The 25,866-nt window shown below is 34.2% G+C and overlaps 1 protein-coding gene across 1 annotated transcript; it reads right to left on the bottom strand.

The window, feature by feature from the left end:
• LOC149931578 (uncharacterized) lies at positions 1–23,908 on the bottom strand. Its single transcript, XM_090157995.1, has 3 exons — positions 23,792–23,908; positions 23,544–23,732; positions 1–90 (listed from the first exon to the last, which is right to left on the bottom strand). The coding sequence occupies exons 1-3, from the start codon at positions 23,906–23,908 to the stop codon at positions 1–3; spliced, it is 396 nt and encodes a 131-aa protein (XP_090014121.1).
• Between the last annotated feature and the right edge of the window lie 1,958 nt (positions 23,909–25,866).

Below are 25,866 nucleotides of genomic sequence, written 5' to 3'. Positions count from 1 at the left end.
TCACCTTGAGCTAGTGACTAGTTTAGCTACGGAAAAGGTCCTCCTGGCATTTAGGAGGTTCATCTCATAGAGAGGAATTCCGAGCGTTATCTATTCGGATAACGCGAAAACGTTCAAAAGAGCGGAAAAGGAATTGGCAGCATTGTGGAGGTGCACAAAAAATGAAACAGTGAGGAATTTCTTCGCTAATTTACGTATTAAATGGAAATACATAGTAGAACGCGGGCCGTGGTGGGGCGGGTTTTACGAGAGACTCGTTCAATCGGTAAAGCTTCCCCTCAAGAAAGTCATCGGTCGCGCCCTTCTAAATTACGAGGAAATCGCGACAATTCTCGCCGAGATCGAGGCGGTTTTGAACTCACGACCCCTTACGTACACGCATTCCGAACCTGAAGGTCCGACGCCGCTGACCCCTGGTCACTTTTTGATTGGCGGACGAGTCACTAGCCTTCCTCCTGGTGTAGCAATTGACATAACGAATGTTCCTACACTCTTAAAACAGTTGGGTTAAATATTTTGGGTTGTTTTAGTTCTAACCCAAAAATGGCTAAAATTGACTAGTTTTGGGTTATGGTTTTTCTTACATTTTGTACTGGGTCAAAAAACTGGGTCGAAATGTCTAACCCAAAACTTTGGTTATTTTTTAAACCCATTCTGGGTTGTTATTAACCATTTTTGGGTCACATGTTCTTACAACCTAAAATTGAGTTACAAAATTCGCGGGAAAATTAATTATGACGTCACTATCGTAACGATGCGTCAGTAGTCGCGCGACGCCATATTTTTCGCGCGAAAGCAGCGTTTTTTCGAGTGAGTGAATGTTGATTTCATTCTTTTTACCTTTTCAATTATACGGTGAAGATAATTAGTTTAACGACTTTATTGTGCAGCATCTTCATAATAAATATTTAAGGTAAAAGTCATCCATGAACAGGTCCATTCAAGGTTATTTCCCCAATAAGCCTAAACATGCATGCTTCAAAGTGTTAGGCTTAAGTGTTGCCAGAATAACAAAAAGTAGTAATAATAATAAATAGACCTTTGCCCAATTGCAAAAGCAGATTGCGTTGTATAATATGTTTAAGTAAACTATTACATATACCAAATGCGCCTAGATCGTGGAATTAGATGTATGGTCTTCTTAAAATTATTGAATATGATAATCTACCATAACCAAATTAACTTAAAAATCATAGATGAAATATATTATCCAACCATTGGGAAAAATTTAATTTTTGTAAGCTCAATAGCGAACGGGGCTGAATATCTGATGGTTTTGAAGAAAGTTGGAACTACGTTGTAAAGTACACTATATCGAACAAAAAACACTACTTGGTAAATACAAAAATATTTCATACAATTTTTCTTTGTTTATGACCTCTTGGCGATAAACTGCCCAAGTGGTCAAACACAAAGAGATTTATATCCAATCTAATTACTCATAGAAGTGAAGAGAAGCACATTGTGAAAAACTTAATTAAAAGAGACTTAAACAGTTTTAAATTCACAATATATTTATTTATAACATCCAACGTTTCGGAGGAACTCTTCCACCTTCTTTAGGGAATTTTACAAGTCTGACGATATAATGGTAAAACTTCTAACTATTAAGCGCACAAATGTTTTTCGTCCCAAAGTTTTACCATTATATCGTCAGACTTGTAAAAATCCCTGAAGAGTTAGTAATATATTTATAAATAAAAATATTGTGAATTTAAAACCGTTTAAGTCTCTTTAATTTATTTACTCATACATATCAAAATTTTTATCTATTAAACCTGATACTTTGTATATATAAATTAATTTTCAAATTTAATAGGTCTCTTAGAATATGAAGTTTAGTAAAAAAAATTAACTTTCGCATAACCGAATTTACAGCCATTGGGTTAATTAAAATATATTACTAACTCCAAGTCATTTTACCAGTTGTACCTTTTAAGTGGGAACATTCAAAGATGTAATTTCTACTACATAGCTTAATAGAAAAATAATCTGATTGAAATATTTCAGTTGGTTAATGGCCTCTTTGCGATGAAACTGCCCGAATCATGAAACACAGTTTATGGGTAATTCCCACGCTAACACTTTTATAATTTTTTAAAAATCAAATCAGTACCATAGTATGGTACTGAATTGATTTTTAAAAAATTTATAAAAGTTTTAGTGTCAGAGATATCCATAAAAGTGCTAGTCTGTGAAAGTTTCATAAATGTTTCGTAAATCCTGTTGATTTAACAAGGGATGAAGATCAAAAACCTCCTTTTTAACAGCAAGATTTGACTAATTATTTTATAAATAGCCACAATGAGTCTGAAATAGGTCAGAAATAGAGGTATGATATAGAAATTATTTTTCAAAAACATTTATAGAAGTGTTATTGTGGGAAACATCCATAAAAGTACCAAAACCTCAGTTACTTTTACAAGGGAAAGTAACTAAAAATCCTCATTTTTAAGAGCAGGATTTAACTAGTAATTTTACTAATAGTAAAAATCAGTTTGAAATTGGTCAGAAATAGAGGTATGATATAGAAATTATTTATCAAAAACCTTTATAGAAGTGCTAGTCTGTGAAAGTTTCATAAATGTTTCGTAAAACCCGTTGATTTAACAAGGGATGAAGACCAAAAACCTCCTTTTTATAAGCAGGATTTGACTAATTATTTTATAAATACCCACAATGAGTCTGAAATAGGTCAGAAAAAGAGGTATGGTACTGAATTTATTTTTAAAAAAATTATAAAAGCTTTAGTGTGCTGGACAATATCCATAAAAGTACCAAAACCTCTGTTACTTTCACAAGGGTAAGAAATCAAAAATTGTCATTTTTAAGAGCAGGATTTAACTAATAATTTATTTAATAGCCACAATGAGTCTGAGATAGGTCAGAAATAGAGGTATGGTTTCAGTCTCATTGTTGCTATTTATAAAATAATTAGTTAAATCCTGCTCTTAAATATGAGGATTTTTGGTCTTCATACAACGGGTGATACGAAACATTTATGAAACTTTCACAGACTAGCACTTCTATAAATGTTTTTGAAAAATAATTTTTTTTATCATACCTTTATTTCTGACCTATTTCAAACTTATTTTAACTATTTGTAAAATTATTAGTTAAATCCTGCTCTTAAAAATTAGGATTTTTGGTTACTTTCTATTGTAAAAGTAACTGAGGTTTTGGTACTTTTATGGTTATTGCCCACATAATGGTTTTTTAAATCAATTCAGTACCATAGCTCTATTTCTGACCTATTTCAGACTCATTGTTGCTATTTATAAAATAATTAGTTAAATCCTGCTCTTAAAAATGGGAATTTTTGGTTACTTTCCCTTGTAAAAGTAACTGAGGTTTTGGTACTTTTATGGATATTTCCCACACTAACACTTTTATAAATGTTTTTGAAAAATAATTTCTATATCATACCTCTATTTCTGACCTAATTCAGCCTCATTGTTGCTATTTATAAAATAATTAGTCAAATCTTGCTCTCAAAAATTAGGATTTTTGGTTTATTTCCTTTGTAAAAGTAACTGAGGTTTTCGTACTTGTTGCCCATTGTGAACATCAGTTTATTTATGAGATTTAACTTTTAAGTAATTAAATTAACGAAAATTACTAAATTTGTGAGACTGAACTTTTGTGAATCTAAGATGTATTCAGCCAAAATGTGTAATAATTATATTTTTCACATAAGTTGAACAACTTGTTAAAATTTTTCGTAATTATAGTTTAATTTTTTTAAACCTAATTTCACTGAACTTTTAAATCTAGTCTTTCATTGTTATTTTTAAAGATAATATACTTTTATATAGCGAGGCTGAACTTTTTATAATTTGTGAAGCAAAAAGCAATTTTAAGTCAAATTCCTTTTCATATGGTTTATATGTTTTTTAAGTTTTGTAATAAACAATTTTTAATTTGTTTTACCACAGTTTAATATTAGTATTTTGCTGACAGTTGTGGTAAAATACTGGTATCTTAAAAATTTGTAACATAATAGTTCTGTTGAGTTAAAATTTTAACTTAAAAAAACCAAAGAACAATATAATTTTTAAAATACAATAATGTCATAATTTAATTATTTACAACAACATTTTGAAAATAAAAAAATTTCCCAAGTGATTGAGTTTGGTATTTATTGATTGTATTCACAAAGGGTAGATGAACGGGCTAGGTTATACCTGCTTAGGCTAGAAAGGATTCTTTTAGGTGAATCAGAGATAGTTCTGATTCTTTTACTAAGAATGTTACGTAGTTTCGGTATATATAAACTAAATGAGTGTATTTTTAAGCTAAATGTCAGTAAATACAGGTCCAGTATTATGACTATTTTATATATAGTCTGGAAACCAACTATATTTGTGTCCCTTTGTAACCCAAATATGGATTCCTTCAGAGTTTTGTTTTGTAAGGCCACCAAAATTGGGCTGTTATTGATGGGATATTAACCCAGTTATGGATTAAAAGTTAAAAAAGACCTCAAATAGGACTATTATTGTAACCAATAATGGGTGGTTTGGGTAAATAAAAGCCGAAAATGGGTTACTATTGCAACTAAAAATGGGGTGTTTCAGTTTAAAAAAGAGCCCAAAATGGGTTATTATTGCAACCAAAAATGGGGTGTTTCAGTTTAAAAAAGAGCCCAAATTGGGTTATTATTGCAACCAAAAATGGGGTGTTTGAGTTTAAAAAAGAGCCCAAATTGGGTTATTATTGCAACCAAAAATGGGGTGTTTCAGTTTAAAAAAGAGCCCAAATTGGGTTATTATTGCAACCCAAAATGGGTTGTTTTAGATATTAACACAGTTTTGGGTTACGAAAAATAACCCAGTTAATGTTATTCTTGTAACCCAACTGTGGGTTAAAACGTAACAACCCAACTTTGGGTTGCTAGTTCTAACCATTTCTGGGTTGAAATTTAAATAACCCAAAAAAGGGTAGGGTAAATACTGACCCAGCGTTGGGTTACAAAAATAACCCATTTTGGGTCGATTTTAACCCAACTGTTTTAAGAGTGTAAACCGGACGATTTGAGACGCAAGCTACGATGTCAGCAAGGGCTGCTCACGCATTATTGGAGTCGATGGAAAAAGGAATACCTCCTTCAGCTTCAATCCGCGCATAAATTAAAATCGCGTGAAAACAAAGATACAATGGCAGTTGGGGACGTGGTTCTCGTGGATGACGAACGTCTTCCGAGACAAATGTGGAAAATCGCACGCGTCACGGAAGTAAGGGTGGGACGCGACGGCATTGTGCGGTCATGCGAGCTGAAACTTGGTACGGGCGGTAAAATACGAAGATCAGTCAATCAACTGTGCAAGATGGAGATTTCATAAAGAACATTTTTGTAATGAACTTTTGTACCTAGTTCATGGTGGGGAGTCTGTCGTAAACCGAAAATAGATGGCAATAGCTCCGCAGGTTTGAGATATACTTTTTACCGGACAGGTCAGCATTTCGACACATTTCGCAATAAGGGGCAATAAGCCCCCTAACGTTTTACCCTTCTCTTGTTCGAAAAGAGGGAAGACAGAGAGTTTTGTAACGCGTACGAGAGCGGCCACTTCCTCTCGCTTCGCATTGCTGTACGATGGACAACCATCCCCTTTTTTTATCTATATAGTAGTTATTCTCATTAAAGGTTCAATCAATAATTAAATCAGTGTATTTCTTTGATATCGCGCGCCATATACAAAAAGTCAGTCTAAAACGCTCTCCCACAATTAACACGAGTTTTAACAGCATTCAAAAGACGAGTCTTCCCTTCTATTTGTGTTTTCATTTGTAGCACTATAAACGTAACATTATTGGTCAGCTGGTCATTTCAATCTGAAAATTGCCCTTTATTTTGCAATTTGAAATGTTTATATACAAGTTAAAAAAAATTTAAAAAATAAACAAGATAATCAATATGTACATGTTATTTTAAACGCCCACAAATTTATTTGAAAACCAGAAATGCTAAAGAAAACGTTTTATGAAAAAATTAACGAGAAATAGAAGTATTCAGCTGTTATTTTTTAAACTAATTCTGATAATTGGCGCCTGAAAAGAAAGTAATAGTAGACATACAATATTTTCCAAAAAAAGCGTTTCGTTAATTTATCACTTTCCTGGACGGAAAGCAGGGGAAGTTTCTAAATTTACAATCCATACCACTACGTCTAAAATTTATTATAAAACTAAAAGATATTTGTATTTAAAAAACTGTATTGTTATACCTCAGAAACTTTTAAAACGAGTTTTAGAAGATTTGTCGAAACTGTCGAAACCTGTAGTGCTGTTCTCAAACTACGTAACAAGAGAAAGTGGGAACATGAAACTGTAAGACTCGTCCAGAAATGAGACATTGTGGTTTCGATAAAAGGAGGGATCAAAAAAGGCCTCTAACTTCTTCTGGTTGCGGGTAGTTTTACTTGTCTTTTGGAGTATTTGATACATTGAATCTCAAAAGGAACACTTTCCCTTTAAGCAGATTTGAGGTCAGTATCTCTTTATGATTCTTGAAAATCAAACTTAATATTTCTTATCACTGTTCTTTTTGAAATGTGTATCTTTATAAAACTTTTAAGATAATTGGAATTTACTGTCCTTTTACCCTTTAAAACCTTTTCAGTTTCCTATTGTTCTTATATTTATTTTTCAAACTAATCTCTTCAAGGAGCTCACTATTATTTTAAAAACATTCGACTTCTTAATCCCTTCAAGATATCAAGATATGTTTATTTTATTGGATCATTAAAAGAATTTAGGTTCTGATTGAATTTTCTAAAGCTAAAAGATATCAGTTTCTGAGTTTTTAATTACCTTTTCATTTTTAATTCAGTACCAAGTTCAATTATGTTATGCAGTGCACCTACATTTTTAAAATTCGAACGATTTTATATATTACTAACAAAAAGCATTTGAAAGCTTCCGGACCTCAGAAGCGAGTATAAATAAGTTTCATTGCCAGCTTTGAATAATAACATTTATTGAAAATTTCCATGGAATCTGGTTTCAAATGTGACAGGCGTTTATATTCAAATCTTGCCTCGAACGATGTAAATCTTGAGCTTTGAATAAACACTATTCATGACGCCGTACTGAAAACATTGCCGATGAAACACCGAAGATTTGCTCGGTGATTTCGGGGAACTACATAGCCAGTTGAGCCGGAGATTAGTTACGATTAACGCCACCCCGCGCATTGCGGCGCTGTAGTCCAGGCGTGGTGTTCGCTTTTCCTCCGCGCGCGCTCTCTCGCTCGCGCCCTCTTCGAAGCTACGCGATGAAACAGGCGATACCTTTGTTTTGCCGTGCTTGGATAGGTTCCTCATAATAAATAAAATTGTTTTTTTTGAACAGCTTAAGGAACTATTAAGTTTCTTTTTTAATTGATAACACTTCAAATAAATTAAGTTGGTCTTATTTACTTTTCAGCGTTTTTAGTTTCGCATAGAAACGTTTTTCAAGTGGATGAATAGTTTCTAAGAAAACTACTGTTCCGTATTAGTAAAGCTAGCTGTTTGGATAATCGTTTTATTTGTTTTTATCCTAACAGAAAATTTGTTTTTAAGAAAGGTATCAGTTTTAAAATCTCGTTGGTTGAATTAATTGATAGTCAAATTTTTAAAAATTTGGTAAAGTTCAATGTGAAATGTGCGATTGACACTATAAACCTTTATATCTGTATTTATTACTTTAGGGCCCAGAGCGTTTCCTTAAAGAAGCTTTCGGAAAAAGTGCTTGATTCCCCTTAAGCATTTTTGGATTAACTATTTTTATCTTTTGAGTTCATACTACCTTTGAAATGTTTACAATTAACAATGCTATTATTTAATCATTATATCTTTGACAAAACATGCAAATGACAATTTGTGACTGTTCATTAAAAATTTCTGAAATACGGTTTACCCTAATTTCGGGCTTTTTGATAAATTGGCCATTTACTGACTTCCTTTTTAAACGATATTTCTAGTCAATAAAAGCCATCGCCAAGAAACGAAGATACGACCCCAACACTCTATAAAGAGGACCTATAGATAGAATCACGAACAGTCCGAACTTAATTGAAAATATACCGCCCTTAAAAACGAATTTCTTAAAAAAACTTTGTAGTATTATCATATATTAATAACTTTTCTACGGCCACCGGTAATGCTTTCAGTGAGTTAAACATCATACCTTTATTCAAACCCACCAACAAACTAGTAAACACACACCCCCCATTAAAAGACCCCATTAAAAAATTAGATAATTTTGGTATCTATGAGATTACATGCATATAGCTGTGAGAAAATTTATATCGGACAAACAAAGAATTCTCAATAAAAGACTGAACGAACATATTGGTGACGTCAGAAACCAAAGATCTTATAAATCAGGCCTAGCTGAACACACGACCGAAACCGAACACTACCCTCTGTTTGAAAACACGAAAATAATTTGAAACTAGACAATCCTTATAAGATAGATATTAGAGAATCACTCGAAATAATGAAGATAAGAAAAAATAACCCCATTATTATTTTAAATAGAGCTGATGGTCCAAATAACTTAAATGTACAATTCTGGATTAAAAATTGCATACTATAAACTGTTAATATTGGAACCCCCCCCCCCCCCTTTTTATTATACAGGGTGTCCACTAAAAAATGAACCAGGGCGAATAACTCAAAATCTGTTTTAGGTACGATTTGGAAATTTTCAAGTCTTATACAAGATGTAGGGGGAAACCTACGGCGAAAATGTCGAGGACCTTGAACCATGTCTTCAAGGTCAACCAAAAAATAACTCGAGAACCGTAAGGGTTAGAAAGTTGGTTCCAATTAGAAACGTGTTCCACGTTACTTTCTAAGTACAAATAGCTTTGACCTGATCGGATTTGACCAATAGGAAGTCGAGAAATGCTAGATGAAAAACAAGAACGTCGTTAAGTTGATAACGTGTCGAAAGCGAGGTTCGGGAGCTGATAACTCTAAAGATACTCGTGTTAGAGTACTGAAATTTGCTACACATCCTCATCAGGATTGAGGGTCTTTAGTTTAAAAATTTCAATGGCCTTGAACCATGTCTTCAAGGTCATCCAAAAACTAACGCGAGAACCGTAAGTGTTAGGAGAGATGCCGCTGCTAAGCATAACCGAACCATTTCGCCCTTTTCTCAAATAGTATACATAACTTTATTATTTCTAAAGAAAAAACTAACTTTGTGCTTACAAAAATAAACTTCGAATGAATATTAGGCTTAGCGTAAAATAAAATGACATTTGAAAATTTTTATAAATTTTGTTGTCATGACGACCACCATAATGAGTTTGTCTAGCAAATTTCGATGTAACACGAATTGGTTTCGAGTTATGTTCGTTTTCTTTTTAATTTCATTTTAACGATCTTTGTGATTTTGAAAAACAGTTCCTCGACTTCCTATTGGTCAAATTCGATCTAATCAACGCTAATTAGACCTACAATGTGACGTGGAACACTTTTCTAATTGGAACCAACTTTCTAACACTTACGGTTCTCATGTTAGTTTTTGGGTGACCTTGAAGACATGGTTCAAGGTCATTGAAATTTTTAAACTAAAGACCCTCTATCCAGATGAGGATGTTTAGCAAATATCAGTACTCTAACACGAGTATCTTTAGAGTAATCAGCTTCCGAACCTCGCTTTCGACACGTTATCAACTTAACGACCTTCTTGTGTTTTATATAGCATTTCTCGGCTTCCTATTGGTCAAATCCGATCAGGTCAAAGCTATTTGTACTAAGAAAGTCACGTGGAACACGTTTCTAATTGGAACCCACTTACTAACACTTTCGGTTCTCGAGTTAGGTTTTGGATGACCTTGAAGATATGGTTCAAGGTCATCGAAGTTTTCACAGTAGGTTTCCCCCTACATCTTGTATAAGACTTGAAAATTTCCAAATCGTACCTAAAACATATTTTGAGATATTCGCCCTGGTTCATTATTTAGTGGACACCCTGTATTATCATAACCCCCTCCCCTCTTATGTATTCACCTAGAAAACTAACAACAAGGTTATATTAGCTTGCAAAGACAACGCCAAAATTCAGACCCGATGATGCACCCGGACGGGATTGCGAAAATAGTCGTCCTTTTATCCAATAAAACATATTGTTATTATACAATAGTGGTAGTTTTAATTTTTATATCTTTGTTAATAACCAATCAAAAAAAGTTATGTTCTTGTTGTTTAATATTTTCGTTTCTGGAAAACAATATCGACATATTAGTCGTTGTTAAACTAATGCAGGTCACCTGAAGTTTTTGTAATATTTTAAGGCTACATTAGGTACAAACTGCTTCTTCAAACCTTTTATTAAGATTTTGGGTACTATAAGCCGTATTTACTATACATTAAAGATAATTAAAGTACACTTTGCTTAAACGCAATTTTTAGATTATTATGCCCTTAAGAGTTTCAATTTTATTTTTATAAGAATATAATTATTTCCACTTTGGGAAATTGACTCTGTTAAAGAGATCCGAGTTCGTCACAGATTTAGGAAATCAGATTAAGGGTAGCTATTTTATTCCCGCATCTGTTTTAGTTTTAAGGTAGAAGGAGCTTCCTTGGGATCATGGCGGAGATTGGTAGCAACGCTTACAATTGTCTTTACAAAGGCATTCTGGCTTAGTAAGATAATACTAATATTACTATTATCCAGTAAAAAAAATTGTTTATGAATTTTTTAGTTTAATTTTTATGAAAAATGTCTAAGTTTCTAACCCAAAAATGTATTTAGAGTTGAAATTAATTTTGAAATGTTTTTAAACTCTGTGGCAATACCACAATTAGATTAGAAGGGCAGACTAAAGGCTTTTAAAGAAAGCTCTGAGCCAAGACTATTCAAAGCAATTATTCAATATAATTACACACGCTTTGGGGTCCCTCTTTCGGTGAGAATGTTTGACATCTTTATCCATTGTTGATTTTGGGTCCAGAATATCCTCTAACATCAAACCATCATAATATATTTAAAGGAAATATTATACCATCCACAATTTAAAAAAGAATTCCTTTAAGCCTTTTTTTCGCTTGATCGTAGTAATCATTGTTAAATGAAAGGCCATCTCATGTTCATCCACATAAAATGTTGCTTCTGAGAAATTGGGAGTAAATATAAATGTTTGTAGCTGCGGCAGAGTGGAAACCTTTCCGTGGTGGCTTTGACGGCGAGGCGGAGGTCGGCGTTGTCGGCGACTAATCGGAAGTTCAGCCGGAGTTTAGTTCGTAATAGCGCCACTTGGCGGCGCTGCAGTGCAGGCGAGTCGTTTCCTCCGCGCGCGCTCTGACTCTCCTCGCCTGAAAAGGCGATACCTGTGTAATACACGCACCGCCATACACACTGTGTATGGCGGTGCGTGGCTATTGGGAAAACTTCACGTTATAATAACATGGCGGGCGAAAATCGCTTCGAGCAGATGAAGATAAACATTTATTGGCCTTTAAATCATTCGGATTTTGTTAGGTAAAATAAACGCTTAATTTCAGTAAAACGTTTACCGGCAGAAAAGTTTAGATATAATACGACAAATTGGAAAACCGACTTCTGAAAATTCTGTCGAACTCTCTCCTCGGTACCACACTGGTTTCATTGTCTCGCCATGCAGTTCAATTGCAAAGGGATTGCACTCTTATAAATATATTGCCATCATTTGAAGTTTTTAAAGAAACATCTTAAAGGGAATGCTCAGGCAGAGAAAACCTTTTCGCTAATAAAAATATCTTTAAAAAAATAACGGTGAAAAAGCTCTTATGGTTTTTACACACAATCCTAAGGATTTGTGTGAATTAGTCTCACGTACAGTGTAGCCGTTGCCGCCGTGTCGCGCATATCTCTTCAACGGTTAGGGCTAGAAGAGTCAATGATATCTTGTTCGAATGTACATACATCGCCATTGAAAGCCTTTCATAAAGTTTTCAAATCGGAGCCCTAGAAGTTGGGCACTAGCCCAATTTACTATTTTCGGTGGTTTCGTTTTAAAATTAAGTCCGATATCGTTAAAAATATTTTTGGATCGATTTGGATTCAGTGGACCTACAACTTCAGTTATATCAGAAATTATTAAATTTAAGTATAGTTTTCAGAGTAATTTAAGGGACCCCAATTTTCGTGGTTTTATATTTTCGCCTAAAAATCTAGATACAGTTCCTTAATTTAAGTCCGATTGTCATGAAAGTTATATTTTTGAATAACTGTGTGGTTACCATATAACCTAGAGTTGCAAATACGTTCCTTAATTTTAATTCTAAGTAAGGTTTTTTGGGCAGCGTATACGGAGCCCCGCAATTTCCAACTTTGTAAATCCGCGTGCTTATAGAGGTCTACACGCCCGTTACCATCTAGCGATTTTCAAGGCCGTTCAGAAGTAACAATTAAGTCTTCGGCGTTTGACCAGTAGTAATAAGTGTGACACTCAACGTAACAAATAAGTGTGATCAGAAGTAACAAATAAGTATGAAACTGATCGAACTGGTCTGTCGTATAACGAGAAGAAATAAGTGTGACACTCGACGGCTGACTAGTATGACTAGAAGTAACAAATAAGTGTAAATACAATTATGTTTGACCCTGGATATATATTGGTTATGATATTGGCGTTGCTGGTTGCTGTGAATAACTCAAACAAACTTAACACATTAGAAGGATTGTGTGTATTCTGACCATCGTACGTCTTGTTTTATTCTATAAGGTCCCTACGCCTTAGGCTCACTCCTCGAGCACTTTAATGCATGTCAAGGTATCGACGGCAACTTCGCGGCTTTCATCAAATTAAGCCTTGAAGAGACGCGAGTTTCCGGTACTCTGCCACTGATTTTCAGGTGTAGAGGACCTTTTTAAATATAATTGTAACTACGCTAATAAATAAAAAAATAATTCAAATTATATAAAATATATACTTTCCGTTAATAATCTCTACAAATGGTTTACTTTACTATTGGAGACCGAGTGTTTCAGTCATAAAAATAATACGAATGAAATATGTTTTATCCGTGTATGTTTATAAACTTCTGATATTTCTGTCGTAGGTGATCCAATTATCACGTTTCTGGCTAAAATGGGAAATTTTAGGAAGTTGTATTTTGTAGGTGCAAATGCAAACCTATTCCCAACTGAAATCTGTGGGCTGTTTCTCTGAACTCCGTATTCCTCCATCCATGCACTCAACCCAACCCTATATGCCTATTTAAATTAATGCACTTTAGAACGGGGACTAAACTTCTACAGAGTTTAGATTTAAAAAGCGCCACTGCGCGGAGGCTGGCGCTGCAGTCAAGGCGAGTTGTTGGCTTTTCCGCCACGCGCGAACGCGCTCTCGCTCTCGCTCTCTTTTCGATGCTCGGAAGGTAGATGCGCTAACTGTGTTTCGGCTTGCATGGCTGAAGATATAATTTTCTCAATAATTCTATTTCAGCAGAAATCCGTTTTAATTGCTAGAACCAACTACTAATTATCTGTGACCAACCTTCTTAGGAGCCATTTTTTATCTTTATGTTCATATAAATATGGTTTCGAACCATTTAGCACGTTCTCGTTTGTAATAACGTCAGGTGTATGACCTGAGTGTTAGGGTATCGCGTGATCCCATCAAAGTATATAATATGAACAGTAAATTTATAAACTAGTAAGAATGGTGTGTTTACCAGATTTTAATAGCAAAGCGCAATAAAAAGATTTTTAGACTTTTCAACAACAAAATAATACTATTAATAAAGAAATAAGATTTTTTATAAATTTTATATTGTAATAAATTATACAGTAGGATAATAATTATATACTAAAATCAATTCAATATATTGTTAATAATTTATTATCAGTCATAATAAATAAAATTTTAATTATTTATTATAAATCATAAATGTTTTTTTTATTATTTTGTACTTTCATATTTCTTGAACTATTTGGTTTTTTTTGTGACTTTTGCAGTCCTTTGTAAAATTCAAATATAGGCGTATTAAGTTGACAACGATTTAACAATACCAACTTAATAAAGTATCCATTAATAATTTCAGTTGCATGGAATTGAAGTAATATTTCATTTGAAACATCTAAATATGATAGCCACGAATAAAAAGTGTTTCAACGAATATAATTCGTAGGTACCGGTGTTAAAATAAAACGGGTTCATCCTCGCCGTATAAAAATATGCTGTAACCCGGGAAATCGATAGACTGTAAAAGACGATTTTCCCGGGCAATATGGATTTTAAATAAATTATGGGTGGATAAAAATTGGATAAAAATTGGGGTATTTCTGCACAAATAGTTTTTTAAACGGCTATTTATGTTAGCTCCTTAAAGATTATAACTGGGTTTTTGATTTTTTTAATAAAGGAACTAAATAACCAAATTACTTGTAAGCTTTTCAAGGAAGTTTTGAAATAAATTCGCTTAAGCTACAAAAATTGTAATTTAAAAATATATATTTTTTACAAAACGTTGTACTTAACCTTTTGTTTAAAAAAACATGTAATAGTAATAAAAGCTATTGTATTATACTGATGCTCGGAAAGTATATTTCTCGTCCGTAAAAAAAAACAATCCAATGCAATATCACATTGGTTTCATTACGCACTTTCTTATAATATTGTTTATTCAGCTCTGATATTTGCATTATTAAAAGGGTCTTTACAAGGCGGATAGCAATTGAAAATAATATTTTGCTAGTGGCTTTGCTAATTTTTTTTTTCGATGAGGATAATTTGTCTAAACAGTTTCATGAGTGGGTGTTATTTTTGTAGTATTTGTAGCTTTTTTTCGGAATGGGGAAAAAATAATTGATTTCCAATTTTGATTGGGTGCGTTACTAAATAAATCATTTAAATTAAGCACTATCGACACTAAAGGAGCGAGAAACGAAATTGAAAAATCATCTGCCGACGTGAGCTACGGCTGCATTCAAAATTTAAACGCACACCTATTACTTCATCTTATGTTTCAACTGGTAATCACAATGTTTAATGACTTTGGCCTAAGGTGGTGCCTTGGGTAGTAGCCTAGCTGATTATTATTATTATTTATTATAATTTTTTTCATACACCAGGAAAACAAAAAGGTTTAATCCCTTTAAGGAGTGCTTGATAAAAGTGGTGTTATGATTACCAATGGTCAAAGAACGCATTGCGCGGAGGTAATTCTTTGTTTAATTAAGCTAATATTAGTCCTTATACTTTCACTTTATATTCTAACTCGGTTTTTTTTAAATAAAAATGGTATTTTGGCTGTTATCTACATTTTGAAGAATTTCGTAAATTTGGGAAAAACTGGAAAAAATTGTTTTACACATACTGCCATATTAAAAATCTTTATATTTAGTCTCTGCATTGCAAGGTTCACGATTAGAGTAGAAGGAAAGTAAGGGCGAGGCATCGATCCTAGGATCGAGGATCGAGGATCCAGGATTTTAGGGGTGAAATGGGGGTAAAATCGTCGAAAAGTCAATGTATTTATGATATTTCTCGCGACGATTTGTTTTATCGTATATCAACATATTGTGTTCAGACCAACTTGTTCATTTTATCACCGCTTATCTCAAATTTCAAGAGTACACTTATATGGTACTTGATCGTATATCTTATCGAGTTTTATCGTACGGAATAAGTTGAAATGATGTAAAAAGTGATAACCTAGACGGCGCGTGCGTGCGTGGATTACCCGGGGGACGCGGTTAATTTGAATTTAAGTGTGTTTTGACGTCATGGAATATTCGTTGTTAAAGTAGAATGAAATTAATTTTAAACTTCATTTTAATATCATTGTAGTACGCTTGACACTTGAACTTATCTCACGAGTATTTCAAACGAATATTTCAAGTTTAAGTATGAGAAACGTATCGTTCTCAAGTATTGTAATTGTACACGTGATTCCGTATGAGGACCGGGTAAATTCCTATATACGTAACGCGATACACTTCAAAATGCGTATACGTAGAATGGAATTAATTTTAAACCCCATTTTAATATATAAGATATCGAAGATAAATAATTTCAGAGTATAAAAAGGGAAAACCGTATAATAGTAAGACCATATTTAGAAAGTTCACCATCTGAATTAAATTGGAAATGACTCCGAGGAACCTTAAAATGTAAGTAGGAATACTCAGTGATAATTCTTAACTTTGTCTTAATGTATTTATTTTATAGGAATTGTTCATTTCCTGTGTCTGCTGACAAAGGGTTAATCGTTTATGCAGATGAAACCATCTACTGCGGTCTATTAGATTTAACAAAGGGTATCAAACTAACAGAAGCGGAACTGCAAGAGCTATGGACAAAGAAAGATACCATTGAAGCTTATTTCAATAACGAAGCTGAAACTTCGTGGGTTTTCGCAGGTTCTGAAACCAAACGGTTTTCGGTTCATAGATTTGCCCAACAAAAGGTTTTAGATGTTAGACAAATGTACCATGGTTATGGAGTAAACTATGGAAAACTGTTACCGACTAGAGAGGGGGTAGCTTTCGCTCAATCTTCTTGGTTGAATTTCCTCGACCAGTACGAGTCTATTCAGAAGTGTTTAAAGAAAATCAAGGAAATGAAGGAGGCGATGACTAACGTTGTAATTAAACAATTACACGAAGCTCTTAAGAAAGCGTGCAATGGCTGTCAAATTGATCATCCATCTCAACTCCAGCATGATTGTATCATGACGGATTATTCTAAGCGTGTAGATTTGCATTTTTATGAAATAATTATGTCGGTAGATTGTGAAAATATTATTGAAATGTTTACTATTCGCTGCGAATTGTCGAAAGAAATTTTAAATAATATAATGTCACTAATAATATGCAATGCTAAAAACTTGTTAAAAACTAATAAAATTGATTGCACTAATGTTCCGATTCTCATTTACCATTATGGATTTAAGCTTACAACATCCAATGAATGGGCTTGTAGCCGGGTCCACCCAATGCGGGAAATCATTCCTGGTAGGACGGTTGATTCAATATAAGAAGACCTGTATATCCCCTCCTCCGGAGAGGATAATATGGTGTTATACCGAGTATCAACCGAAACTATTTCAATCAATATTAGAACACACACCTTCAGTCGAGTTTCACGAAGGGTTACTCGATGTTAATATATTAAACCTCACACCCCAGATCAGTATTTACTACGAACAGGTTTAATACCGGGTGAAGAATCGGCTGTCTTTATTCCAAAATGAAGTGTATTATTAAAGAATTAGCTTACGTAGTATTAGAAACTGAAGAATCGGAAGTGTTTACTTTCAATCTCCATGCCCTTTCAAAGAGCTTTCAAACGAAGATAAAAGACAATGCTGATGGATATCTCATAACATTTGTCATCTTCGATGGGATGACGGCGAACGTCCTTACAGAACGAGACGTGACATTTGTAATCAGATAGCAGAGAGAGCGACTTAGTTTTTCACCAAAGGTTTATAAAAAGCTGCAGTATTATCGACACTCCTCGGTGTTTCAGTAACTAACATCGAAGATACCGGTTGTCCTAAGTTATCAGAACTAGAAGACGTTGAATTAAACTGCCCTTTTCATTCCGAAACTGTTCATTGCGCTTTAAGAAAGGCTAAGAAAATCTGTAAATGGATGTCTCAAAACGAGTAAAGGAAAACCTAGACTTTCTACGTTTCCTGACATCCTGTAATCTAAATCAAAGAAAGACAGCTATTAAATACGCTAGCAAGGAAGCTCTATTGGCTCTCGTTGAATGTTGTATAAATGTATTGCACGGAACAATTGAACTGTCAGAACGTCATCGTAAGCGGTTAAAGAAACGTGTCGAAGAAGAACCCTTTATCAAAACGACGAAAGATTCTGGTACAAAAGGGTGGTTTTCTTCCATTTTTATTAGCGCCACTGCTATCTATCGTTAGCTCAGTCGCCGGAAGTGCAATAAGCCGAGCTATAAACCGATGATGGCTCGAAAAATGCTTCTAGTACTTGAAGATGTAATGGAGAGATTAAAAAACGCTACACCTTCCAAAACAGAAGAAACACCTGTACTTCAAAAAGAGAAGACACTCGATGATGAAATGAAATCTATTCTAGATTATCCAGTTTTAAACGAATCAGAGAAATTAGCATTATACAATCAAACTCTCCAACGATGGTTAACTTACGTACGTAAAGAACAAATCTCTCCCGTTATTGAAAACTCTGAACGACCTAAAACCTGGTTCGCGCAAATATCTTATTCTCTACCTGCAACTTATGTTAGTGACGCCATTTCATTATACCGAGCGACTACGGAAAATCCGAGATATATTAGATGGGCTAACTCAGGAGAGCTTTCTATTCGAGGACAAGTGATTGGATGATCTAATATAATCGATCTTTTGTATGACGCTGTGAGAAAAACGCCTGGAACAGCGATTGATCCTATAGAAGTTACAGAGTTTTACGAGGGTATTCATAAGTCAAATATTTCAAAACCTTTAATTAAAAATCCTGTAAGATTGACACTTTTAAAACATTCGCTGTATTTCATACACCACCAAATAGTTCAATGTTATCATCATCTTCACCTAGTCCTCTAAGACCTTGGTTGCATACTAAATAAAATATATTAACCTGATAATTTTGTTCTCATTTCTTAGTATAAGCCTACAATGGAAGGTTGTACAGAAACGGTCTCTTTAGGACTTTTAGCCTATTTATCACAATCATTTTCAAAATCACCAAAAATTATCACAGCTGTATTAATTATCATAGTTATTATAATATTAGAATTATTTAATTTCCTTTTTTAGCGTTACATGCCATTACATCAAAATATTACCCGATATGGAGAAAGAACTTGAGAAAATCTAGACTAATCCCGCAGACCCAGGGTCATTCGCCGGAGTTCGAACACTCTATAATTCAGCTCGACATAAAGGTTTAAAGGTTTCATTGGAAAAAGTAAAACAATTTCTAATAAAGCAGGATACATATACGCTGCATAAACCTGCTAGAAGACGATTCAAACGAAATCTAACTATTGTTTATGGAATTGACGAACAGTGGCAAGCGGACTTGGCAGATTTTCAGAAGCTGTCTAAATATAATTCAGGATCTCGCTATGTATTATGTTTAAAATAGCTGAGAGACTACCACGTGACCCACCTGTATATAAGCTGATGGATTTAAATTCTAACCCCATTTTAGGAGTATTCTATCGCAAGGAGGTTCAGATTGTTGGTCGAGATTTAAAAGACTGTTACTTCATCATCGAAAAAGTAATAAACAAGAGGAAAAAATCGGACGGTAGCGTAGAACTTTATGTCAAGTGGCAAGATTACGACCCAACATTGAATTCTTGGATACAAGAAGTGGATTTAAAATGAGTTTTTACGTCACGCTACCTTCAGATTCCTCGTCATTATATTACCAAGATAATAGCGTTGGTAAATTTCGAACGTATTTAGCTGAACCGTTAAGATTTGAGGAACAGTACGAAGTTGGGTTAGCGGAAATAAGCTACCCTCGGACATGGCATAACGTTCGAAAACCTAATCTATTGGTTATTAAAGACCCTCTCGAATATAATAAAATGACTGATAACCCTCTAGTTAAAGACCCTCTCGAATATGATAAAATAATTGAAGTTCCCGCGGGTTTTTATAAAACTCCGGAAGAACTATTACATGTTATGAACGTTCACAACCAAGACGAACAAGTTACATTCGCTTATTTAAATTATTCTAACCGAATTAAAGTTAAATTGCAACCGAAAATCAGAGCTGTAATTGGCCCCGATCTATCGATTTTACTAGGTTTTAAGGATAGAAGAGATAATGATTTCACCATATTAAATTCAATGATAACCCCCTACCCAGTTGATATGAACGCTGGGTTACATTCCTTATTCGTTTATTCTGATCTGGTTGAAAATAGCGTTGTTGGGGATAGTTTAGCACCTCTATTAAGAATCATAAGCGTCGAAGAGAAAGCCGAGTCTAATGGGAAAACAGCTACAAAAATATTTTCACAACCTCATTACCTACCAGTCGTGTGTAATAATATTAAGACTATAGAGATTAATATAACAGATGATTTAGGTGAGCCAATACAGTTTCATAGTGGAAAAGCTCACGTTGTATTACACTTTAAACCCCGTAAAATGTGGACTTCACTATAAACCTTTAATCATTCAGGACACACCCTCATTCTAGCTTAAGAGAGCGAACAGTTAACATAATGAGGTCTGAATATTCACCTTCAAGAACTGATTATGAAAGTTACTATTTAAACCAGGTTGGTTTCGGTGGAATTCCTGTATATAGAGGTTTAGCTGTGCAAAGAGGACATGGACTAGGAAATATATTATCTTCAGCGTTTAGATTCGCGGTACCTTTACTGAAGAAAGGCGCTTCTTACTTGGGAAAAATACTTTAAGTACCGGAGCGAAAGTAGCGACCGATGTTGATAGTGGAGTCCCAATTAATACAGCGCTCAAATCGCATTCTATTAACGCTGGAAGGGAAACTTTAGCTTCAGCAGCTGATGAAGCCACGAGACTAACATCTTCAGCTACGGATCATATTAAAAGAATGACAGGTTCCGGAAATAAAAGGAAACGAACTCAGTCGAAAAGCGCCATTTCAACAGCAGGCAGGATAGCGAAAGGACGGTTCCCTAAACGTTCCGATATATTCTCATAATGTCCCTTTTACACCCGCCCTCGGTTGAGTGTATAATTTCCGAGCTAGATTTTTTTTCAAGTACCTATGACACAATCTTCGATTATTGGTGGTGAATGGGTTGAGTATAATCCAATATCAAATATAGTTGATAACGCATCAATTACATTTTCTATCAACGGTAACTCTGAAACGTATATAGACCTTTCAAAAACTTTGTTGCACGTTCGAGTTAAGGTAACTAAAGATAATGGTCAACTACCGCAACCCGCGGTTTCAGGTGTTGCGGGTGGGGTAGCCGGAACTCCAGCCGACAATATCGCTCCCGAGAATTTGTTTCTTCATTCGCTTTTTAGCGACGTTCACGTATTTCTGAATGAAAGATCAGTAACACCTTCCAGTCAAAATTACGCTTATAAAAGTATGATACAAACTTTATTAACGTTCGGAGATTCTGCGAAAAAAAGTTATTTAACGAGTTCACTTTTCTATCGGGATACGCCTGGAAAGTTCGATTCATTTTTCGATAACGATGGTTTCTCTAAACAAGCGAGTTTAGCACAAAAGGGGGCGATAGACTTGTTAGGCGTAGTCCATACTGATTTATGTCAACAACCACGTTTTTTATTAAATATGGTTGATTTGAAATTTAAATTAGATAAAAATAGAGCAGCTTTTTGCGTTCAATCCGACGTAAAATGTAAAGTGGAGATTTTATCAGCTTCCCTTTATCTGAGGAAAGTTAAAGTGATACCGGAACTATCGCTCGCTCAAGCCAAGGCGCTACAATATGGAACCGCTAAATATCCTGTAACTCGTTCGGAGTGCACCTCATTTTCTATACCCGCTGGTCTTATGGCTAGTGTGCAAGATCATTTATTTACCGGACAAGCACCCAAGAAAGTTGTTATCAGGTTTGTGGAACAAAAAGCGTTTCTAGGAGATTTGAAAAAATCACCGTACAACTTTCAACATTTCGATTTATCAAGCATTGGATTGTACATTGACGGTAGCAGCGTCCCTCATAAGGCGTTATTTCTAAACTTTGAGGAAAATCAATATATTCAAGCGTATTGCAATCTTTTCATTCAAACTAATAAGTGGAACGTAGATGAAGGGAATCAGATAAGTCGGGAAGATTACCCTAACGGAAATTGTTTATTCGCGTACAATTTAACCTCGGATCTTAATAACAACGCTAATCACTTGCATCTTGTAAAAAACAGTAAACTGAGATTAGAATTAAAATTTGCAAAACCGTTACCGGAGACGATTTCCATTCTAATTTACGCTGAGTTTCAAAATTTGATATAAATTGATAAAAATCGAACCGTGATTTTCGATTACAGTAATTAATGGATTCGCTACAGATAACTAAAATTCTTGAAAAAGATTTAAGTACTAAAAGTATATTTCGAGGCGTGTTCCCGGCTGACAAGCTACCTAAATATGTTAAAATATTCCCTTCTCTATTTATTGTAAACACCGATACGAGTGCTGAACCTGGAGAACACTGGGTTCTAATATATTTTTCTAAACATAAAAATTGTGAATTCATGGATTCCTTTGGAAACCCGCCAGATTATTTTAAATTTAATGACTTTATTGAACGAAACAGTAAAACTGTTACTTTTAATTCTAATCAATTACCGAGTAATTCTAGTAATACGTGTGGAGCATTCTGTATCTATTTTGCTATAAACAGGTGTAAAGGAATTGAAATGTATAACATTGTGTCTAGGTTTAAGAAAGATAAATATATAAACGATAAAATGATTAAAGAGTGTATGTGCAAAATGTATTCAATAAAATAATTTTTTACAATTTATAGCAATAGCAGTTTTTTACATATACATAAATACAAGCATTCATTTTAATTTTTCAATATCTTTATGACCGTGCGCTAATGTACGAACCCCGCAGGGTAGAATATATCTCTTATCATCATTTGGTGATAAACAAAGTTTTCTAGTATTTAAAGTAAATAGCTCATGCTTGAAACTAGCTATACGCATAATCACGGCTGACATGGTTTCTTGATTAAAAAGACAACGTTCATAGTCTTCGTGGCGGATGACGTTTCTAATACCGTTCATGGCAACGCCCTTACAAACCTTTTTATGGTTTAAAATTGACTCTAAAGATTACCCCAATCGCAACTCCTTTTCTATCTCTTCAGCGGTCTTAGACTCCCCGTACAATTTAATAGAATAAAGCTTTGGACGAAGTCCTACAAAGCTTTGAATTAACTGCGAATTTGTCTCGTCTTTAAAATAACCGAGAGCTTTTTTATTCTGATTATAATGAAAAAAATGCGAAGGTGGATAATCAGAGAAGTCAAAGCGGTTTTTATGAACTTCAAAGTCTTTATAAACATCATCCGTTTTAATGTTGTACGTTAAACTGTCTGTAAATATTTTATATATTAGTACTATTTAAATAAAAAATGCATATTAAATTAAATTACCAGTGTCTGTAAATAATAGTGATGCTTTGTTCCCGTGCGTATTTTTTATGAATCCATAATGGAACCGATACATGAGCTCCTTGGATAAATCTAGAATGGTGAATCCGGTAAATATAGGCCGGTTAAGAACAATTTTAGCTCTCTTCTTATGAGCGCCGGCTAACTCTTCATTAAAGATGGTAAAGTGTTCAAACTGCGGGGAACTTGTAACTTTTAACATTCTTTCTGGTTTATGAATCAACTCGAAATTTATATGCTTCCGTAAATGTTCCATTGTTTTTAACCATAAGTTTCCAGAAATTCTTTTCAAATGAACTCTTGGATAATTTCCTCTGTTCAGTGTTGAATCTAACATATTTTTCTAACCATTTTCCTTGAGTGAAGGTTAGAGCTCGATGAACCTTGGTTATTTTCAAACCTAATTCTACATAATATTTTAAATTGCGGTAATGTACTATGTATTTCTCTTTATTATTTAAATTAGGAAGAAGTTTTGGTAGACTTTGATTCTCCTTAATATTTAATTTTCCTAAGAGATCTTTGGAGTATGGAGATAGCATATCATGTGTAAATACTTTAGATTCCGCCGCTACTGGGAGATCGTTATGTAAGTGATGTAACTCTGGAGGATATTCAAGATCCACCTGCAAAGGAAACAATTCTTTCAAAATATAATTCAATAATTATAACACTTGTTATTTACCTCTAAAATGTATCCGTTTTCAACGTTATTGGGAATACTCAGAATATTTTCACAGAGTGTTTGCAAATCATCCTCCTGAACCCACTGGAAGTCGCCTAGCGGTAGTGGTTCACACATAACAGCACCGTACAAATTATTAGCATCTTCAATTAAGTTAAATTAAGTTAATTAATATAATTAAAATTAAAATAATTAAAATAAAAAAATAAAATAAATTATTTTAAAAAAAAATTTAAATTACCTAAATAGCATATATAACTGCTCTCTTTAGACGAATCATATGTGTCGGGCATATATTTGTTATTCGCTTCAGAGTAACGAGTTGAGATCATAGAAACACCGCCTCGAATACCTAAAAATTCAATGTAAATACAATAATATTTATAATATCAAAAAGCGTTAACCTTTTCAATAAATAAGTGTTGATCTATATCAAGTATGAGATCGAGGCGAACATCGGTCATCTTCAAAGCTGCTTGCCAGGCTAAACCTAGTGCGGTGTAAGCGTGAGCGGGATCTAATTTATAATGAGTTATAGATAATGTTCTAAAATTTTCATAAACGTCGGCTAAGAGCAACGCATCGCTTTTCACATAGAGGTCGGTGTATTAGCCTACGAAAACTGAGGTTAAGAGATTTGAAATATTTGTACTATAGTAATTTTACCAAATGTTTGAATATTAAACGCTGTCCAAACATTTTGGGCGTGTAAATAATCAGATTCTAAAATATTTTGATTTTTCAATGAACTGAAAAACGCTTCTCTAGGTGGCAGCATCGTATCGTCAAATTTCTTTTCATCGTCCATATACTCGTACGGGTAGACCCCCTTCCGCAGGAGGAGTTCAACTTTATCACTTTCAAAATATTTCTTAACAATCTGAAATTAACTGGCTCCTTCCAAAACGAGATTAGATACTAGAGCATCGAGGCTATCGCTTAAAAATCGATAAGAGTCTAAAAACCGAAATCTCCCTAAAAATTATAATAAAATTACTGTTAAGGTTAAATTCATAATTAAATATATTTTACCTAGTTTGAGTGAAATATAATTTTCGCTAGTGGAAGGAATACAGTCAAGTGACTGTTCCTTAAAATGACCAATCTCCTGACATATAAGATGTAAATCGTATCTATGAAGATTTATTATTATTAGGTTTATTTCCTGGTTAATTAAATTAATAAATTCACCTGCTAAGGTTATGAAGGAAAATAGGGATAAATTCTGGAACTTTCTTTTGAAGATTACAGATGTTATGCGCTGGCCCCCTGTATTTCCCAGTGAAATGACAATGATCTCGAACAGCGGGCATATTTCCCTGATTTAGCTGCTTCTGACAAATGTAGCAATGCGTAGCAGCTTGAAACTGTTCCTCCTCCTCCGGGGTAATAATCATTGGTACATTGGTCTCAATGAGTTCCATCAACTCAGTCTCTAATTCCAGAATAGACTCCAGAAATCTTCGAGTTGCATCTTGTCCTCGATAGCAATCGGTTCGAACAGGTACACCTATAAGTATCCTATTGTAATATATCTAAAAGGGAATTTTACCAAATAACTTACCGTTAGGTCCAACAAGCACCCACGAATACGCGCAACTGATGTGCATGTTTACTTTGCTGGTATTTGTATCGGGATCTAGATCACATCCTTGAACTCTCGGTAGGATTGCTTCAAAATCGGCGTAAAATACATTTCATTAAGTGTTAAATTAAATAATTTTTATTTTTTACTTTTTCCGTCCACTCATATTTATCAAAATAAATCGTCTTCTTCTTGGTAGGGAAAACTGTTTTTTGGACGCCGTGAGTGGCGCATTCTTCGATAGGCGCATCACGTCGCTGTTCCGCGTTGTTTCCACTGAATCGGTGAAGACACATTCTAATACAGAAAATAATTAGTAGATTGCAAACTAATATATTGGAAACTAAATTACCTGCAGTAAAAACTTGTGCTTCTGTTTTTTGTTAGATGCTGTAACAGTTTTCCTAGGTCTCGTATAAGACAGTAATGTCTATTCCCATCGTCAATATCTTTAGTTTCATCGGTGATGTATAGCAAATCAAACTCCCTT

This window comes from Leiobunum rupestre, chromosome 9, assembly GCF_980474605.1.
Source record: "Leiobunum rupestre chromosome 9, qqLeiRupe1.1.hap1, whole genome shotgun sequence".
NCBI classification, from domain to species: Eukaryota; Metazoa; Arthropoda; class Arachnida; order Opiliones; family Sclerosomatidae; genus Leiobunum; species Leiobunum rupestre.
This window is presented reverse-complemented; position numbering and strand designations above follow the sequence as displayed.